Source organism: Etheostoma spectabile, chromosome 4 (assembly GCF_008692095.1).
Source record: "Etheostoma spectabile isolate EspeVRDwgs_2016 chromosome 4, UIUC_Espe_1.0, whole genome shotgun sequence".
Classification (NCBI taxonomy): Eukaryota; Metazoa; Chordata; class Actinopteri; order Perciformes; family Percidae; genus Etheostoma; species Etheostoma spectabile.
The window spans coordinates 9,903,657-9,919,554 of record NC_045736.1 but is presented as its reverse complement, the minus strand read 5'-3'; the positions used below and the strand labels follow the sequence as shown (position 1 = coordinate 9,919,554).

Sequence of the window (15,898 nt, the reverse complement as noted above, 5' to 3'; positions counted from 1 at the left end):
TCTGAGTTTTCTGTTGCACGACTAAAGACAACTTTTGAACGTATACATGTTCCATCAAAACAAGTTCCTTCCTAAGGCTTTTTTGCAGTGGCACAGTGTCTCCGCTCCGCGCTTAGCACCGCCCATGACGATTGTGATTGGTTTAAAGAATTGCCAATAAACAAGAGCACGTTTTTCTCAGTTTCACCTCCTGGATCCAGCCTCCTCTTAATCACATTAGAAAAAACTGATGCCTCGCATGTATCGTTTCATGTAACTAAAGCCAAATGTAATGGATATACTGTTATATTGTGGAGGCAGCATATATTTAATCCTCACATGACCAACTCTGTAACAACACATACGTCTTGGAGTCAGATGATATCAACCATTACTGATACTCCAATGCTTCTTTAAAAAGGAGAAGGAAGACATCAAGAAAGAAACCCACCTTGGTGATGGATGTAAACACCTTCTCCAGTACTGCATTGGGCTGAGCTCTTCGACCAACACCTGGCTGGATGTGAAGACTCCGGGCGCAGGTACTGGCAATAAACCTGTGACAGAGGTGAAAATGGGTGAGGTGAAGGGTCAAAGGACAGCTAAGAGGACCTCTTTGGCCCAAGTTTTAAATTACATTCAATCCGTGATCAGATGGATAACATATTTAAAAACGAGAGACATTATGTCAAATATCTGAAAAGTAAACACATTTAAAGTGATGACTTTTTTACTTCAAAAGCATTCATTGTGTTGACCTCAAGGCTACATTGTGCTCTGATGAGAAATTGTGAATGTAAACATAACTTGTTTGTTTCAAACCACTCTACAGAGTACCTTTAAGTATTGTGAAGCACAACAGCAACAACTATAGTGCTAGTGCCACTACCACTACTACATCAGCTATTACCCATCTTCAGGCTCAGGCCAGTTATGGGTTTCATCAAATGTAATTTACAAACACTTTCTCCCTCTCACATCTTTTGTCTCTCTCAGGCTGGGCCAATAGTATGAGGGCCCTATTTTAACGATCTAAGCGCACAGCGTGAAGCACATGGCGCAGGTGCCTTTAGGGCATGGCCAAATCCACTATTTGACAGCAGAAAAAAAGGGTCCGTGTGCCAGGCACATGGTTGAAAAGAGTTGTACTTAGTGTCTTCATTAATCAGGTGTGTTTTGGGCAACAAACCAATCAGAGAGTCATCTCCCATTCCCTTCAAAAGCCAGGCGCGTTTGTACCTTGGTGCATTGTTATTATGATGGAAGTTTTGCACCGTACTATTTTCATTTTTAATCTTCTACATGTGTGTGTTTGTGTGTAACAAGCATAGTCTGCACGCATTTTACTAATGCGCAGTTGCCTCTTAGGTATCTGCATTTGAAAGGGTTATTTCATGGGAGGAATGAGGGTTAAATGCTTCTTTCAATATGCATGTATGTGCAGGTTACTTTGTACTCATTGATGATGTGATGGGGAAAAGGTCCACTTTAGTAAAAAGGGATAAAATGATTCTAAAGTGATTGTAATGGCTATGATTGGTGAGCAATTACGTATCTGTCATTTTACTGCTATTAGAATGCCACTTATATTTTGGTATGAGCAGATAAATTGCTTTTTAAGCAGATCTCTAAATGAGTTAGCTAAAAAATGGATTGATGGAGGTAACATGACACCGTTTTTTTAAAAGCCCGCTCTGACAATTTGATTGGTCCAAACTGGACCAATGCTCTGGTTCGAGCACCCACCATCGAGTTGCTCCACAAACAGATCCAGGCTACTATGACTTGTTTCATGTAGGCTTGTGACCATGAATATTTCTTTGTGAGAAAGCCTTCTTGCATTTCCAAAGAGGCCATACATTCTTCTTTTTGAGGAAGGCATATACTGTATCCCAAATATGACATAGATTGTAACTTGACTTTAATTGCGCTTATAACGTTTTTTTACTTTTACTAGTTGTATATACCGCTTAGTTACTTCATTTATTCTTTTTTTGTGCTATCTATAAATAATCATTTCATCTCTTGTGCTGCGGCAACACCTGAATTTTCTTTAAGGGGATCAATAAAGGTTTATCTTATCTTACCTATCTTAAACTACAGGTTAACATTAAGCAGCAACCTGTGAGTGAGTTGTAGTCAGGTCCAGTGTTATGGGTCACATTTTGGTCTCTCAGTGATACATGAGCCGATTTCTCGGCTACAATAAAAAGGTCTCTGAGCAAAGTAATTCATTGACCTTCAAAAACATAGCTTTGTGTTTTCAAGAAGCATGACAGGAGAATTAAATAGCAGGGGAAAAACTAGTTGGTGTCATTTATTGTGGGTACTTTAAGCATGTCTTATTGCATGTTGTGTTTTGAAATGTTTGTGTTTTATGTGTGCTGCAGCTCTTTTATCTGACCTCTTGCCAACATCACACACAAATCTAACAACTACCAACATAGCTTAATAAGTCTGAATTAATATTGCTACTGGTAAGTAACTCATACGACCCTGTGTCAAAAACACAATCCAACCCTGAACTTTCCCTTTCCTACTAACCCTGAACTATCCCTAATACTGTTTTATTGTCAAGCAGAATAGAAAAGAGGCTTACTCAATCATTTACAAGGAAGTGTGGCTGCTGCAAAAATGTACACAGAAACATTCCTGAGGTCTTTACCTGTGAAATCTAGTTCTGTGAACGGGTCATTTGTCAGGCAAAAATGGGGAGCACGAAAACAGTTGTAGCAAGAAATTTACCACAGTGGTTTTGTAAACCGCTTCCTCTGGTTCAAGCTAAAGAAAGCAACAATAAAGTACAATAACTGGTCAATCGGAAATTTGTTTCTGTTTCTGCAGTCTGTTGTTGATTTGGAGACAGATATCTTCAAATGTATACAATGATATCTAGATAAATATGTGAAGGAAAAAAATCCAGACCTTTCCATCATTTTTCATGATAAAACACCAAGGCAAACATTATGTGATTCTCTGTTCATTTTGTTGTCTATTAAAAGCATTCAAATATTCATTATACATTTTGGCCCGTTTGTAAAGAAATTAATCAATGTATAGTACATGACTAACAACAGTCTATGCAATAAAAGCATACATTCCAGTAGCATTCTCACCAGAAATTGTGGAAATATGTGCCCTGCAGACACATAATAATACAACTCTTTGAGACTGCATTGTAAACTGCAGTTTGGTTATTGTAGAAGGTAAATTTCTCATGCCAGAATAAAATGTTATTGTATCTTTGTTACTACAATATATAAATAGTCTAATTACTTATTTGTGCTTTAGGTTTAGTAAATATAAAGTTTGGTCCATAAGATTGCCTTTACAGTCATGCCCCTCAGAGGCAACGAGGAATGCAAACTATGTTCATGCCTCAGGGTAAAGTGTAGACTCGTGAAGGAACACGGTGACAAGTGAGTCAAGAGTATAGCTAACAAAGTTGGCCCTCCCCTCTTGGCTCAACTGCCAGAGACAGAGAGAGAGAGAGACAGAGAGACAGAGAGAGAGAGAGAGAGAGAGACAGAGAGAGAGAGTGCGCCCAGGAGTGGCCGAGTGAGCTAGAGAGTGAATCAAGAGGGGGAGCACCAAAAAAGGGGAAAAGCGGCAGTTAGGAATGAGGCTGCACAACCTTCACGCTGTCATTTGCCGGGGGCTACACACCTACGTGGGGTAGATACTAGATCGCACCCAGTACACGTGTTGACGTCAACACAGAAGTACTGCGCAGGCGTCAACATTTGAGATTCAACACCAGTCAACAGACGTTACTATGGTGTTTATGTACCTCTTAGCACGTTTTCCTTGCCTTAAAGTGACTTTTAATTTAGAGAAATGACAAGTATGTAGATCGAAGTGGGCGTATAATGTATAATATTACTACAACACTAGTCAACAGACGTTCCTATGGTGTTTATATTTTACATCCATTCTTGGTCGCCAATGTTGTTAATCATTTCTCCCCAATTTCGGATCACGTTCCTGTTGAAACGTGCTCTATTCTACATCTACGTGTAGTTTTTGGTTTAGAAGCCTTTATTTCCTTAAAGGCCGCTATACACCGTAAATATGTTCAAATTTGCACTTGTAAAAAAAATATTCACACACACACATGTGATCTGAATTTGAAGTCACATAAAGAAAGAAAAAAAGAGAGCTTGTAAAACAAAATCTCAACTTGTAAATTGAAATTTGCACTTGTAGAAAATATTCACACATCTGTATTCTGAATGTAAAGTCCCAGAAATTTTTTTTCACAAAATGTGTAGATTGATATTTGCATGAACACAATGACAGCTGCAAGCAACATTTACTCAACTCTGTGATTACAACCTCTCAAATCTGTCACTGCAACTTCACATATGTGCTCTCTCGCATCACTCAGTGGCCAATGTATATATGTAATATAATATTGTATAATATAGTATATAAGTATATAGTATATAATATAATATAGATATCTATATCTAGATAGATATCTAAATATGTGTAGATAGATAGATATTGTTTCATGTATTTGCGACCGGAAGATGTCTATTAAATAGGTTTCTGGTGTCTTGTATTCCCATGTGGGATGGGCCATAGTGTTTGGCATGAATCTCTAAAGCTCTGGATGTCTTGTGGATTTCTTTTCATTTTCAAAAACTTGCACAAATGAGAAACAAAAAGTGAAACACACAAACCACAATGGTTTACTCAATGGGTTTTCTTCCACTTAACACATTCTTCACGGTCTCATATCCACAGGAAGTCCCTCATAGTCACAGAAATTTGTCACTTAACTTGTCAACTTAATTCAAAAGAAAAATGAGTCGGTGGTGTCTCCAGTTGATCATCATGTCAGCAAGTTGTCATCAATTTAGTATTTGTTTAAAAAACACTCTATTGATCCATGTAGAAATGCTCTACATGAGGAAACTCCATTGCCTAAGCAGTGTACAAGGAAATGGTTGATAATGATGGGAATCTGACACGGCAGAATAGCCTGTTCCATTATAAGAAGGAAAAAGAAACGTCACACTTCTTGTCCTCCTTGTTTTTTTTTATTGTCTCAGCTTTACCTCTTAGCACCTTTTTCTTGTCTTGAAGTGACTTAACCCTTGTGTTGTCTTCCCATCAACCATCATCTTTTGCTTTTTCCGATATTTTAGCTGTTTTTTTCTACGCTTTTTGTTTTTAAATTCATAGTCTAATTTATTTATTTTTAAATTACATTACACATATTTTACAATATACAAAAACAATTTCTCGTTGTTTTTTTTCCAGCGCTTTTGTGTCTCTTTTTTTGTCATTTCTTCTGAGGTTTTTGTCACTTTTTTAAAATGCCATAAAATTCAATAAAATAAACTAAATTCTGTGAAAGTAATCATTCATTTTACCTGAAGAACATCGTATGGCATCCATGTTATTTTTAGGCAATTTGGTTGAAAGAAAGCCAAGTTCCCGATATTAAAAATAAAAAACGGGTCAATTTGGACCTGAGGACAACACAAGGCTTAATTCAGAGCAATAATGTAGATTGAAGTGGGTGTATAATATAATTTTCATACCATCCAAACTAGCAAGTGTACTTAAAGGTATAGTAAGTGATGTTAATCCAATACACTTTTTGTCAAATTCAGCATATCTCCTCAAGGTCACCTAGCTCTTTATTTTCTGTTTGCGCTTTAGAAAAACCCGGCGTTACAAACAGGAGTGCACAAGCCACAAATGACAATATCAGCCAATCGGCAACAGATGGCAACAGCTGATGGTGGGGGGGAGGCAGCAGGTAAATGTGCTGGTTGGACACTAGTTATCTGTCTGTGAATGTGGGGGGTTGAGCTACTAGAGGGGGGTTTTGTCTGGCAATTAACAAATCAACAATCTTTGCTTTTTAAATGGCCTTTAAAGAGCACTTTCACTACACATGTTGAATGAGGTTCATGACTCATGTACAGATGACTCTGTGGCACTGTCTTCCCAAAAGTTAGACTGCATAGGTCAGTTTCATGTGACAAGTGGCGGCTGTTGCTACTCTTTTATTGAGCCAAGCCAACATGCAGCAGGGCATCAGTGTTTGCCACTTAAACGATCTGAATGTGATATAGCTTCTAAATCTGATTGACCCCAAATTGACTCAGAAGTTTGGCTCTAAGTGCCTAATCAAACAATCTCTCCATCCAACTGTTACCTAATCACATGGCTAAAATATGAGCTGATGTGACACAGACAAAAGATGCATATTGTCATACTGGTTAAACAAGTAGAAACCTTTGACATTCTTATGGTGGAAGGCTCAATTAAAGAAAAACAGTTGTAGCAAATGTAAGGGACATATTAAAATATAGTAAAATAAGTTAATAATCTAATAGGCAATGAAAGAAAAACAGCACATTTAAATACTTAAATAGAATAAAATAAATGATAAAAAATGTCTTCTTATTTTTACAGTTTTTACAGATATAGGCAACAGTCTAGGCTCCCTTGTTAACACAGGCCTTTCAAATGTATGACAATCAACAGAAATAGTCCACACAAGCCTGAGCCTGCAGTGCTAATCGGTGGACAGCAGCAACAGGAGGAAAAAAGGTGAGAGACGCAAGCTAATCTATTTATGTCAAACCTCAAAACATCCCTGTTCTTTCTCAGATCCTGACCACTCCAACATACACAAAGCCTGTTACCAAGACACAGGCTCAGTGTGGTCTGTGTACACGCACGCTAGAGGCCCCGGAGCTTGAAGCAGCGAAACATCCAACCTTGCCACTGGGAAAACGTTCCAGTTCCAGGGCCCAGGGTGAGGCACAGGCACGGCTCTATTCATGATACAGTACTGTGTGTAATTGTGGCCTTCATTTGACTTGTGAGGTTTTGAAACAGAATTAACAGTTACATGGCAGAAAGGTGTCTTTGGGGAGAGACAATGCCATATTATGTGGGTAATAAACAGAACAAGAAACAAAGAGGTTTGATGCAACACACAAACATTTTTTTTTAGAGTTTACCCTTACGTCCTTTGGACAGAGAGAATACCTGGTTTTTACTTTATGATGAAACAGTCAAATTGGGGCCACAATAGATTACATGGCAAGCCTGGCTAGTCATGATCTCATACACATGTGTAGTCCTAACACTGTTCAACCCATGACACGGCTTAGAAGGGCTTGCTCACCCAAAACAGCCTGACTGCTCCTATCCACAAAGTCACTGCGAACAGCAAAGCAAAGATTACGATCAAACAAGAAGAAAGGGGTCTAGAAGAGGCAGGCCTGGTCGGGCTGTCAGAAAGAGCTAGTGTCTGCAGGTAGAGGAGGAATCCTGCAGACCGATTAATGATTACGTGTGAATACGCTGCCTGTCTGAAGACATGTGACTTTGACAAGCTAATCAAGAACAACTATAGGTTTCAAATATGGGAAACTCCTAAATCTCCACCGTGTCTGTAACTCTGCTTCTGACAGAACTGAATGTTGAATGTTATGACATACAGCCACTGTCTAAAATAACACTAACAAAGATTAGGCAAGAGATTAAGTAAGGCAGGTTCTGTGGCTTTGAAGACAGTATAAACACAAACTTTTCTAAACTTTCAGATTTAAGTAGTATGAACAGTGGAAGTTATTGGAGTTCAAGAAGCTGAAGAAGTTGAGGCCGGAGAGGGTTGGAAGTAGGCTGCATCTACATTTATTTTCATTATTGATTAATCAATGTAGCTGTTTGGTCTAGAAAATGTCAGAAAATAGTGAAAAATGTTGGTTATTATTTCTCACATCCAGAGGATATATATTTAAATTTCTTGTTTTATTTTACCAAATGGCCAAAACCCAAAGATATTTAGTTTTATATGATGAAAAAGCAACAAATCCTTACATGTGAGAAGCTGGAAACAAGGAAGTGTTTTGACATTTTTGTTTGAAACAATGAATTGGTTTTCAAACAAGTTGACGATTATTTTTCTGTCAATCAACCAATAACTGCATTCGGAAGTGTCAAAGTGCAAGAATGGACGGGAGAAAAGTCAGTAGAAGATGGGAAAATGACTGCAGTTGAAAGATCAGTTTGGTTGTTTTTGGAGATGAAAGCAGGAAAAAATAAAGCATAACTAGAATTAGGCCACAAGTCAAAACAAGTTTGTGGCAAGATGCATCTGAGAGAACAGACCCCCATTACAACTCAAACTCATCAGTGTGTGATTGTGTAAATGCCTGGCTCTCTAACTGCAGGTGTGGGAGCACAGTGTGTGTGTGTGTTATATTAAGTGCACTATGTAAAAACAAACAGCACAGTCTGTCTGGTTTCTGCAGAAAGCAGGAACTCAAGCTGTGGTGTGATGTTTTAAATCTGATCAAATGAGCCAGTCAGTCAGTCAGTCAGTGACAGAGTTGATAACATCAGTGTGGGTTTTGCGTAGAGAGGGACAGACAGTCAAGCTCTGACACCTGAAACAGGTGGTTCAGCGCTGTGTTTATCTCATCAGACACCTCCAATATCTGATTGCTCCTGAGTGCTACCTGATTAGCCACTTGACCATGTCTTAAATAAACAGACAAAGTCTGACCGTGTGTAAGGGGCTGTAGGTGTCAAGTCCATAAACCATGTCTGGGTGACAAAGAGTCATCACCTGCAATTTTACCCAATTCAGATTTACAGGAATACTGTATATTTACAGGTGTACTCCCATAGGTCCGTTACTCTTTGTTGTGAGAAAACTATTGGATGCCACTTATATAAAATATTATACATTTTCACACAACATCCACATTAATATTGGGCCCGTGGCCTTCCATCTAGATACATTTTTGCCCCTTCATATGAAAGAATTTAAACTGCGATATGGATGAAATACTCTCTCTGTATTGCATGTCTATCTGATATAGATAAGAGCCCTTTTACAGATAATATAACCAACTGTCTCTTTTCTGCTAATCCTCTGATTACCTGACAAATCAAGGTACGTTGTCACATTGATGCAAAACTAACAAGAGGTATTAAAACAATAGCTACCTCGGCACACACAGTATGACAACATCTCTTGAATGATATTTCTATTGTCTCACAGTATACATTGTCATGTCGCCCAGCACTGACTGCAAGTGTGTATATTTCTTTGTTTAAGCCCATCTCTTATATACTGAGATATCCAACAACTAGATCACATCTATAATGTTTTTCCATACATTGAAGCCCTATGCCTGACCTTGAAATGGCTTAACATTGAGCAAAATAAATACTATAGCAATTGTTTACTTAAACAATGAAAGGATGAAAATCATTTAGTAACAAATCCATTAAAAGCTAATCATATTCAATAGCAATAAGTGCCCTATCTGAAGTTGAATTTTAGGGAAATGTATGTAGTCTACCATAATATCAATTGTATTGGATTTAATGCAACACTCCTTTACTACTCTACTTTCATCTTGAAGTTATATAAAACAGACAACCTCCCTCAACGCACCAATGGCTTAACAAATAGTGAAACCACTCTTTAAGGTCATTCAGTGCACTATTTAAAGTTTCAGGCAACAAATAAGTGAATTTGGCACTGTCAGAACACAAGAAAGAAGTGCTTTATTAATCAGAGTAAAGGTTCAGATCTTACACATAGAGTCATGCTTTCTGTAAATCAAATGAGGAACTTGTCAGCAGAGCTTTTTCTTTAATTCCTGTAGTCAGTTGTTTAGCAGACATCATGGGTTTTCTTCAGCACCCCCATCACCCCAAGCTTTCCTAGACCAATAACCAATAACAAGACACTAAAGCTCAAAAATAAGATCTTTCGACGTATCAGGACAAATACATCTGGCCTGTTTGTGACACCAGACTGAGCCACCTACAATCCCTTTGAATGCCCTAAAATTGCTGTGTAATTCCACTCTTTTCCTGTATTGTAGAAGTAAGCTTGGACTTGAAGAGGGTCCGGCCAGTAATAAGATGACTCCATAACATCTCAACTACATGCAAATCCATGACAGAAACCAAGTGTTCTGGATTGCCAAAGCATAAAGTCTGCAGGACATCTTCACTTGTATTATTTCCTTCGTGGGGACTAAAATCTCTGCACACGGTCGCATCGTGGGGAGTCACTTCCCATCAGGGACAAAAAGCTAGTCCCATGTCATGACCCTGGAGTCTTTTTAACTTTCACTTGAACGCAGCTTAACCTTTGCACTGGACCTGATGGATTCCTTGATCTTGTATGTGACAAGAAGAGATGGCAGTTTCACAGAAGCAACGGGCTGTCAGCACTCCCTAGCACGCACGCACGCACGCATGCATGTCAGTTAAGGGCAGCTAAAGACACATAAGCAGATTGGTTAACGGTCAATGATTATCAAACTATTCTGGCGTTACCCAAACATCCATGTCAAGAGCTTTGAGGTGTTTCCAGGCAAATTGAATATAAGTTTAGTACTAACGGTGTTGCATGCACATAAAGTTAACCCACAAAAGACGACGTTTAAAGGCAATTTTGAACACACATCTGTCTTTAAACAAGAACTACGGACAATGAGGAAATTGTGGTGTTATACAAAAGAAACCCACGAGTTAACATACAACATGTTGGTTCAACCACCGCTAGCAAACCCATCACTCCTTTGTTGTGAGAAACCTCCGTTAAAAGTAGTTCTGGTAATTTTTCACCTCACTTACAGGAAAACACCCGACACGAGAGGCGAGTACGAACCTTTCGAAGAGTATCCTGACGGCAAAAATTCCCAAAGCCAGCGGCAAGGCAGTAAACAAATGTCCAGCTTTGGGGTACTCCACCCCGGGAGCTGGGTCTGCCAGATCCGCCCAGGTTACGTTGTGTGGGAGCCAAAACCTCTCGTTCCAGAACCAGGCTGAAAGAGCAGCCATGTTGAACAGTGCCCCAGTCCCCGGACGGTTAGAATAAATTACTTTAATATCCGGAGGAAAATTATCAGTAAAAGTTGATGAAATCCTCTCCTGCCCCTGGGCCACTTGCGGTGATGGCTTGTCTCACACTCTTCTTCTTCTTCTTCGCACCAGTGTGATGGAAACATGAGACTTCCGGTATAGCTTTTCAAAATAAGATTCTCAACGGTCAATGATTCTCATGATTAGATTTTGTCCTTTTACCAAAAAATAAAACTAATTGTTTTATGAAGTTAACTTTTTACGCGAAATTACTTCAATTGGTCTATATAATAAGGTTCAATACATTTTACTGTTTTGTTCAGGAAGGGATTTTTTAATATTGTTTTTGTTACATGACGACTTGACTGTAAAATTAGTTTTAATTAAATTATTATTTGTGTTTTTCTTATTATTATTATTATTATTAGTAGTAGTAGTAGTAGTAGTTGCAGTAGTAGACTACTGAGTCAGACTTAGTTGCGACTTGATTTGGGTTCGATAACGAGACTTAAGGCACTTGAGTATGAAACGTGAAAGCAAATGCTGGATTTGACTTTAGAAAAGACAAAAAAACCTAAATGCCGTTTCCGGAAGAAAAATATCTGACAACTGGCAGACCGGAACGTGCAGATTACGACTTGCAAATCAATCAATTAGGCTATCAAAGACTTGAGACTTGACTTATTTTTTTATTTTATTTTTTTTATCCTGAGACCTGATTTAGGCCAGGTCTCAAGGTCCAAGGCCCAGGGCAAAACCACGGATTACAGACACGTGTCTGCTGAGTGGGTAGGCCTATCACCTGGACCATAGACTGTAACACAGTCAATAAACGAGAGACACACCCTCCTAACGAGAGAAAACCCAAAGCCGTTGCACACTGTTTCCCACCTTTCAGAGGAAAACGTCGTTTGAACGTGCCCTTGGACTTGCGCCAATAGTCCCAAAACCAGCTCTTCTTCATATTTTCTCATACATGTTTTTTCAATTTTGAAGGTAAAATAACCCAGCTTCCTGTATGCTATGGCTGCCACGGGCTAGGTTGACAAATTTGGAAACCGCCCTGAGGGGAGGACTGGAATTGAGGAAGTAAGGCGAGAGCCATGGCAGACCCTCCTCCCTCAGGACCAGGGGGCATCCATCCTGATGTTCCTGTTAGAGGTAGTTAGAGGCAGACTGTCAGATACTTTAATATTTAAGTTATCATACATTTTTTAAACTTGGGAGATTTTACAGTTTCCGCTTTAAAGGTATCATATCAAAGGCAGATTGAACTGACTGGAGTTGTGATTGATGTGATGGCACACCCAAGTGGTCAATGGAAGTATTAGCCTACGACCACAAATAGTAACATCTTGACCTATACAAGTAAAAGGTATTTTGTTTCTGTAAGGGCTCATTGCACCTCATTGAAAACTATTATAAATAGGCCAACTTATAATTGTTCATTTGAAATATGCAAACTTTAAAATGAAGCGAAAAGTGGCTGAAAAATGTGTTAAGATTTTCGATGGCATCACAATGGCACATTATTTCGAACAGGGGCAGGGATGGGGCAGCTGCAGTGCTGTCCGCCGTCTAATTATAGTTGGACATTTAGCCCTTTGGAGCATGTTATTATTAGAAATATCACAGGCCAGTTGACTCAATAACTATCCAAGGAGTCTCAGCAAGGGAATCCAATTTTAAACAAGTGGCAAATTATGTGAATCCATGGTCTACACATAACTGAGCAACTGAGCTGGTGAAAAAAATACTATAAAGCCATTTGGGTGATCAATAAGCATACATGGAGGGGATTTTTGCTCGAGTGATTTAACAATTAGAATATTGGCAAAGCAGGGAATTTGTAATACCCAAAGACCACTTAAAGGCCAAAAGAAATAGGATGCCCCATGTCTTTCATGCTGCCTTTGGCTTAAGCTCGGATTCACAGTGACTTACAGGGACGTAGCACTGATGCGATACTCTGGCATATAGTGACGGACAGATGGCCGGTTAATGAACACACATCGGTTACTAGCATTTTAACAGAATCCAGCATAAGATCACATCTTCAGAGATATTTAAATAAATCAACAATAAAAAAGAAACTGGTCAACCAAGTGGGTCAAAAACACAAAGACAGATTGTTGATTAGGAAGGCATTCATTAACACACTGAATAATCAGTGTGCCACACCATCCATAATATATCTAGACACAGCTGGAACTTATGAGGACTGATGCAGGATGGGTGCTTACAGAAAGGGTGAAGCAGGTCTAGAAAATGGTAAAGGTGAAGAGTTTAGAGTGGCAGTCTGACTGCACTCAGGTCAGATTACAGCAAGGCTGCTGCAGAATGTGTGTGTGTATATGTGTGTGTGTGTGTGTGTGTGAGAGTAAATCCTGCAGGAAGACACCAACAAAGTAAAAAGAACGTGATCACAAAATCAACACGTTCAATAATTTATTCCAAAATAAGAAGTCCAGAAGAAAAACAACACAACGGGAGAGGTAACTGTTATGTGTTCAGTGTTTCCACAGTGAAAACACACATGTCAGTGAAAAGGTCACTAAGGCACTTTCTTTCTTTTTTTAAGATTATTTTTCGGGCTTTTCTGCCTTTAATTGATAAGACAGCTGTAGACAGGAAAGGGGGAGAGAGAGAGAGGGGACGATATGCAGCAAAGGGCCGCAGGTTGGAATCCAACCCGGGCCACTGTGGTAAGGACTGAGCCTCGGTGCATGAGCTGCACGCTCAACCAAATGAGCTACCAGGGTTCCCCATTAGACACTTTGAACCACAAAATGATGTATTATTTCACAACATTCAAGTCAGAGTTTTAGTAGTTTGTGTGGCTGAGTAATTAAAAATTCCTCCAACTTCTAAAACTTGGAAGATTAACGCAATAACTTGTGACATGTATTTTTTAATGAGTCAAAAAGAAGTCCGTGTTTTCTGTCAGTAATGTAATAGAAGCAGGTCAACACAGCAGCTCCGGTAAAGCTGCTCAATTTCTTTTTGTCACTTCTGTTTGAGATTCAAAGAGGACAGCAGTCAGGATTAGGCACAGTCTTCACCTTATATCACCTGGGTTATGCAGTAGTTCTAGTGTAAAAGTCCTCTCCCAACTTCCACCCATTCATCAGTCTGTAACCCTTCACATGTGCTCTGGGTGGTTCTGCAAACAGTTGATGAACTCTGTGACTGCGTGGCCTTCGTAGCAGATCTGGTGAACGGCAGTGAAAAGAGGAAACCTGGAAAGACAAAAGAATCATTTCAAAATGATAGAAATTATTAAAGGAATAGTTCGACATTCTGGGAAATAGGCTTATTCGCTTCCATGCAGAGAGTTAGATGAGAAGATTCGTGCCACTGTCATTTGTGCAGAGGCAGTTTTTGTTACATTTGGACAGAACAAGACTCGTTATTTCCTCCGGCTTTCAGTCTTTGCTCTAAGCTACGCGAACCGGCTGCTACCTGCAGCTTCATATTTACCATACAAACACGAGAGGGGCACCAATGTATTTCCCAAAATGTTGATGTCCATAACATGAAGTGAATACAATCTAATTTTATTTTTGAAAGATACAACATTCAGACATATATCAGTAATTTAAGGAATGATAAATGTCCAAACAAGCAATCTGGTGATCAATGTTCTCAAAATAATGTAAGACAAACTTACTTTTCCACCATGTTTTTTTGTTTCAAGACTTGGTGGACCTCAAATGCAGTCGCTGGACCTTGAAGCTTCTGACCGTTGAGCAGCTCATTCTCTAACTGCTCAATGGTCTAAAACACAGAGATGTTTGGTGTTGTTTTAGTGTTTGAAGTTACATCATTACAGCCTAGAAATCTAGACACACCCTAGCGGCAGCAACTGAACCGACATCTTGATGTGGGTCTGGCTTGACAGGCTAACATTATTATACTTTTGATTAAAAAAAAAAAGGACAGACCGAGATTATCAAAGGGGACAAAATCTGTTCCTCTTACTTTGCCTGTTTTGGCGAAAGCCTCCCCGATCTTGCGGTTGCGTCCACCGTAGCATGTTGTGATGAGGTCAGCGATGCCGCAGCTCTCCAGGAAGGTAGTGGGGGAGACAGGGCCGCCCGTGCAAAAGACCCTGGCGAAGGCGATCATCTCCATCAGGCCCAGACGAATCACTGCTGCCTTGGTGTTGTCGCCAAATCCCAGGCCGTCACAGAAACCTGCTCCCACTGCCACGATGTTCTGCAGCAACAATAAAAAGGAGATCCGGCTGTCATTGTGTTGCACTTTTTACATGTTGGGGTTAGTGCTAATGTACATGAGGAATCTACAGGTTTGGATGAGAAAGCAGTGCCTCAAAATAGATCATTTAAAAATATTTTTTGACAAATAGTCAGCAAAATATGTTAGATTTGTCTCCTTACTGCTTTTGATGTATACACGCATCCTGTGATCAAAAACAATATAATTACTAGTGATTAGTTTGTAACATTCACAATTTAAGCTTTTTAGATAGATACTGCACCTTTGGGACGAGCAGATGTATCTCTTTAACAGGATATTTTAAAGTCTTCACTGAAAAGGTTTTAAGTGGTAGATGTCTTGGAAAATATCTGAAGATAAACAGTAGATGTCTACAAATATGAAAACCACAACTGCATTGTCTTGTAAATGAACTTCTTTTGACCGTACAGGATTTTTCACTATCACAACTTGGACGTATTTCTAAGAAGCACAGACATGACATTGAAGTGTCTGATAGTGCTCAGAGGGGGGTGAAAATGACACTAAATTAGGTACTTTTGTTCTGATGGAGGAGAAGAGCCAACCTTGAGCGCCCCGCAGATCTCCACAACGTCCGACTCCTCCACCACAGCCACGCGGAAGTTGGTGGTCTGCATGAGCTCCTTCAGCATGGGCCCGCAGGCCTTGTCTTTGCACCCTGTGTCCAAACATAACAAATAAATCACCACAGTTTCCATAGTGCAGCACTTTAACAAACGTATACTGTGTAAAAACTATATATGCATTTTTGTGGACCCCAATGGCTGCTGATTCGGCTACAGCTAATGGTGAT

General features: G+C 39.4%; 2 protein-coding genes across 2 annotated transcripts in view; both read right to left on the bottom strand.

Annotated features, from left to right (window-relative positions):
• Positions 1-10,983, bottom strand: part of cers5 (ceramide synthase 5) — a 22,209-nt gene extending 11,226 nt beyond the window's left edge. The window contains exons 1-2 of the mRNA XM_032514170.1: positions 10,652-10,983; positions 431-536 (exon numbers count right to left, since the gene is read on the bottom strand). Coding sequence (XP_032370061.1) covers positions 431-536; positions 10,652-10,824 — 279 coding nt within the window. The 5' untranslated portion in view covers positions 10,825-10,983. The remainder of the gene's footprint in view (positions 1-430; positions 537-10,651) is intronic.
• Positions 10,984-13,276: 2,293 nt separating this feature from the next.
• The window catches only part of LOC116688269 (glycerol-3-phosphate dehydrogenase [NAD(+)], cytoplasmic), a 5,021-nt gene continuing 2,399 nt past the window's right edge, over positions 13,277-15,898 (bottom strand). Inside the window, exons 5-8 of the mRNA XM_032514171.1 lie at positions 15,651-15,763; positions 14,827-15,063; positions 14,516-14,622; positions 13,277-14,084 (exon numbers count right to left, since the gene is read on the bottom strand). Of these exons, the coding sequence (XP_032370062.1) occupies positions 13,988-14,084; positions 14,516-14,622; positions 14,827-15,063; positions 15,651-15,763 (554 nt within the window). The 3' untranslated portion in view covers positions 13,277-13,987. The remainder of the gene's footprint in view (positions 14,085-14,515; positions 14,623-14,826; positions 15,064-15,650; positions 15,764-15,898) is intronic.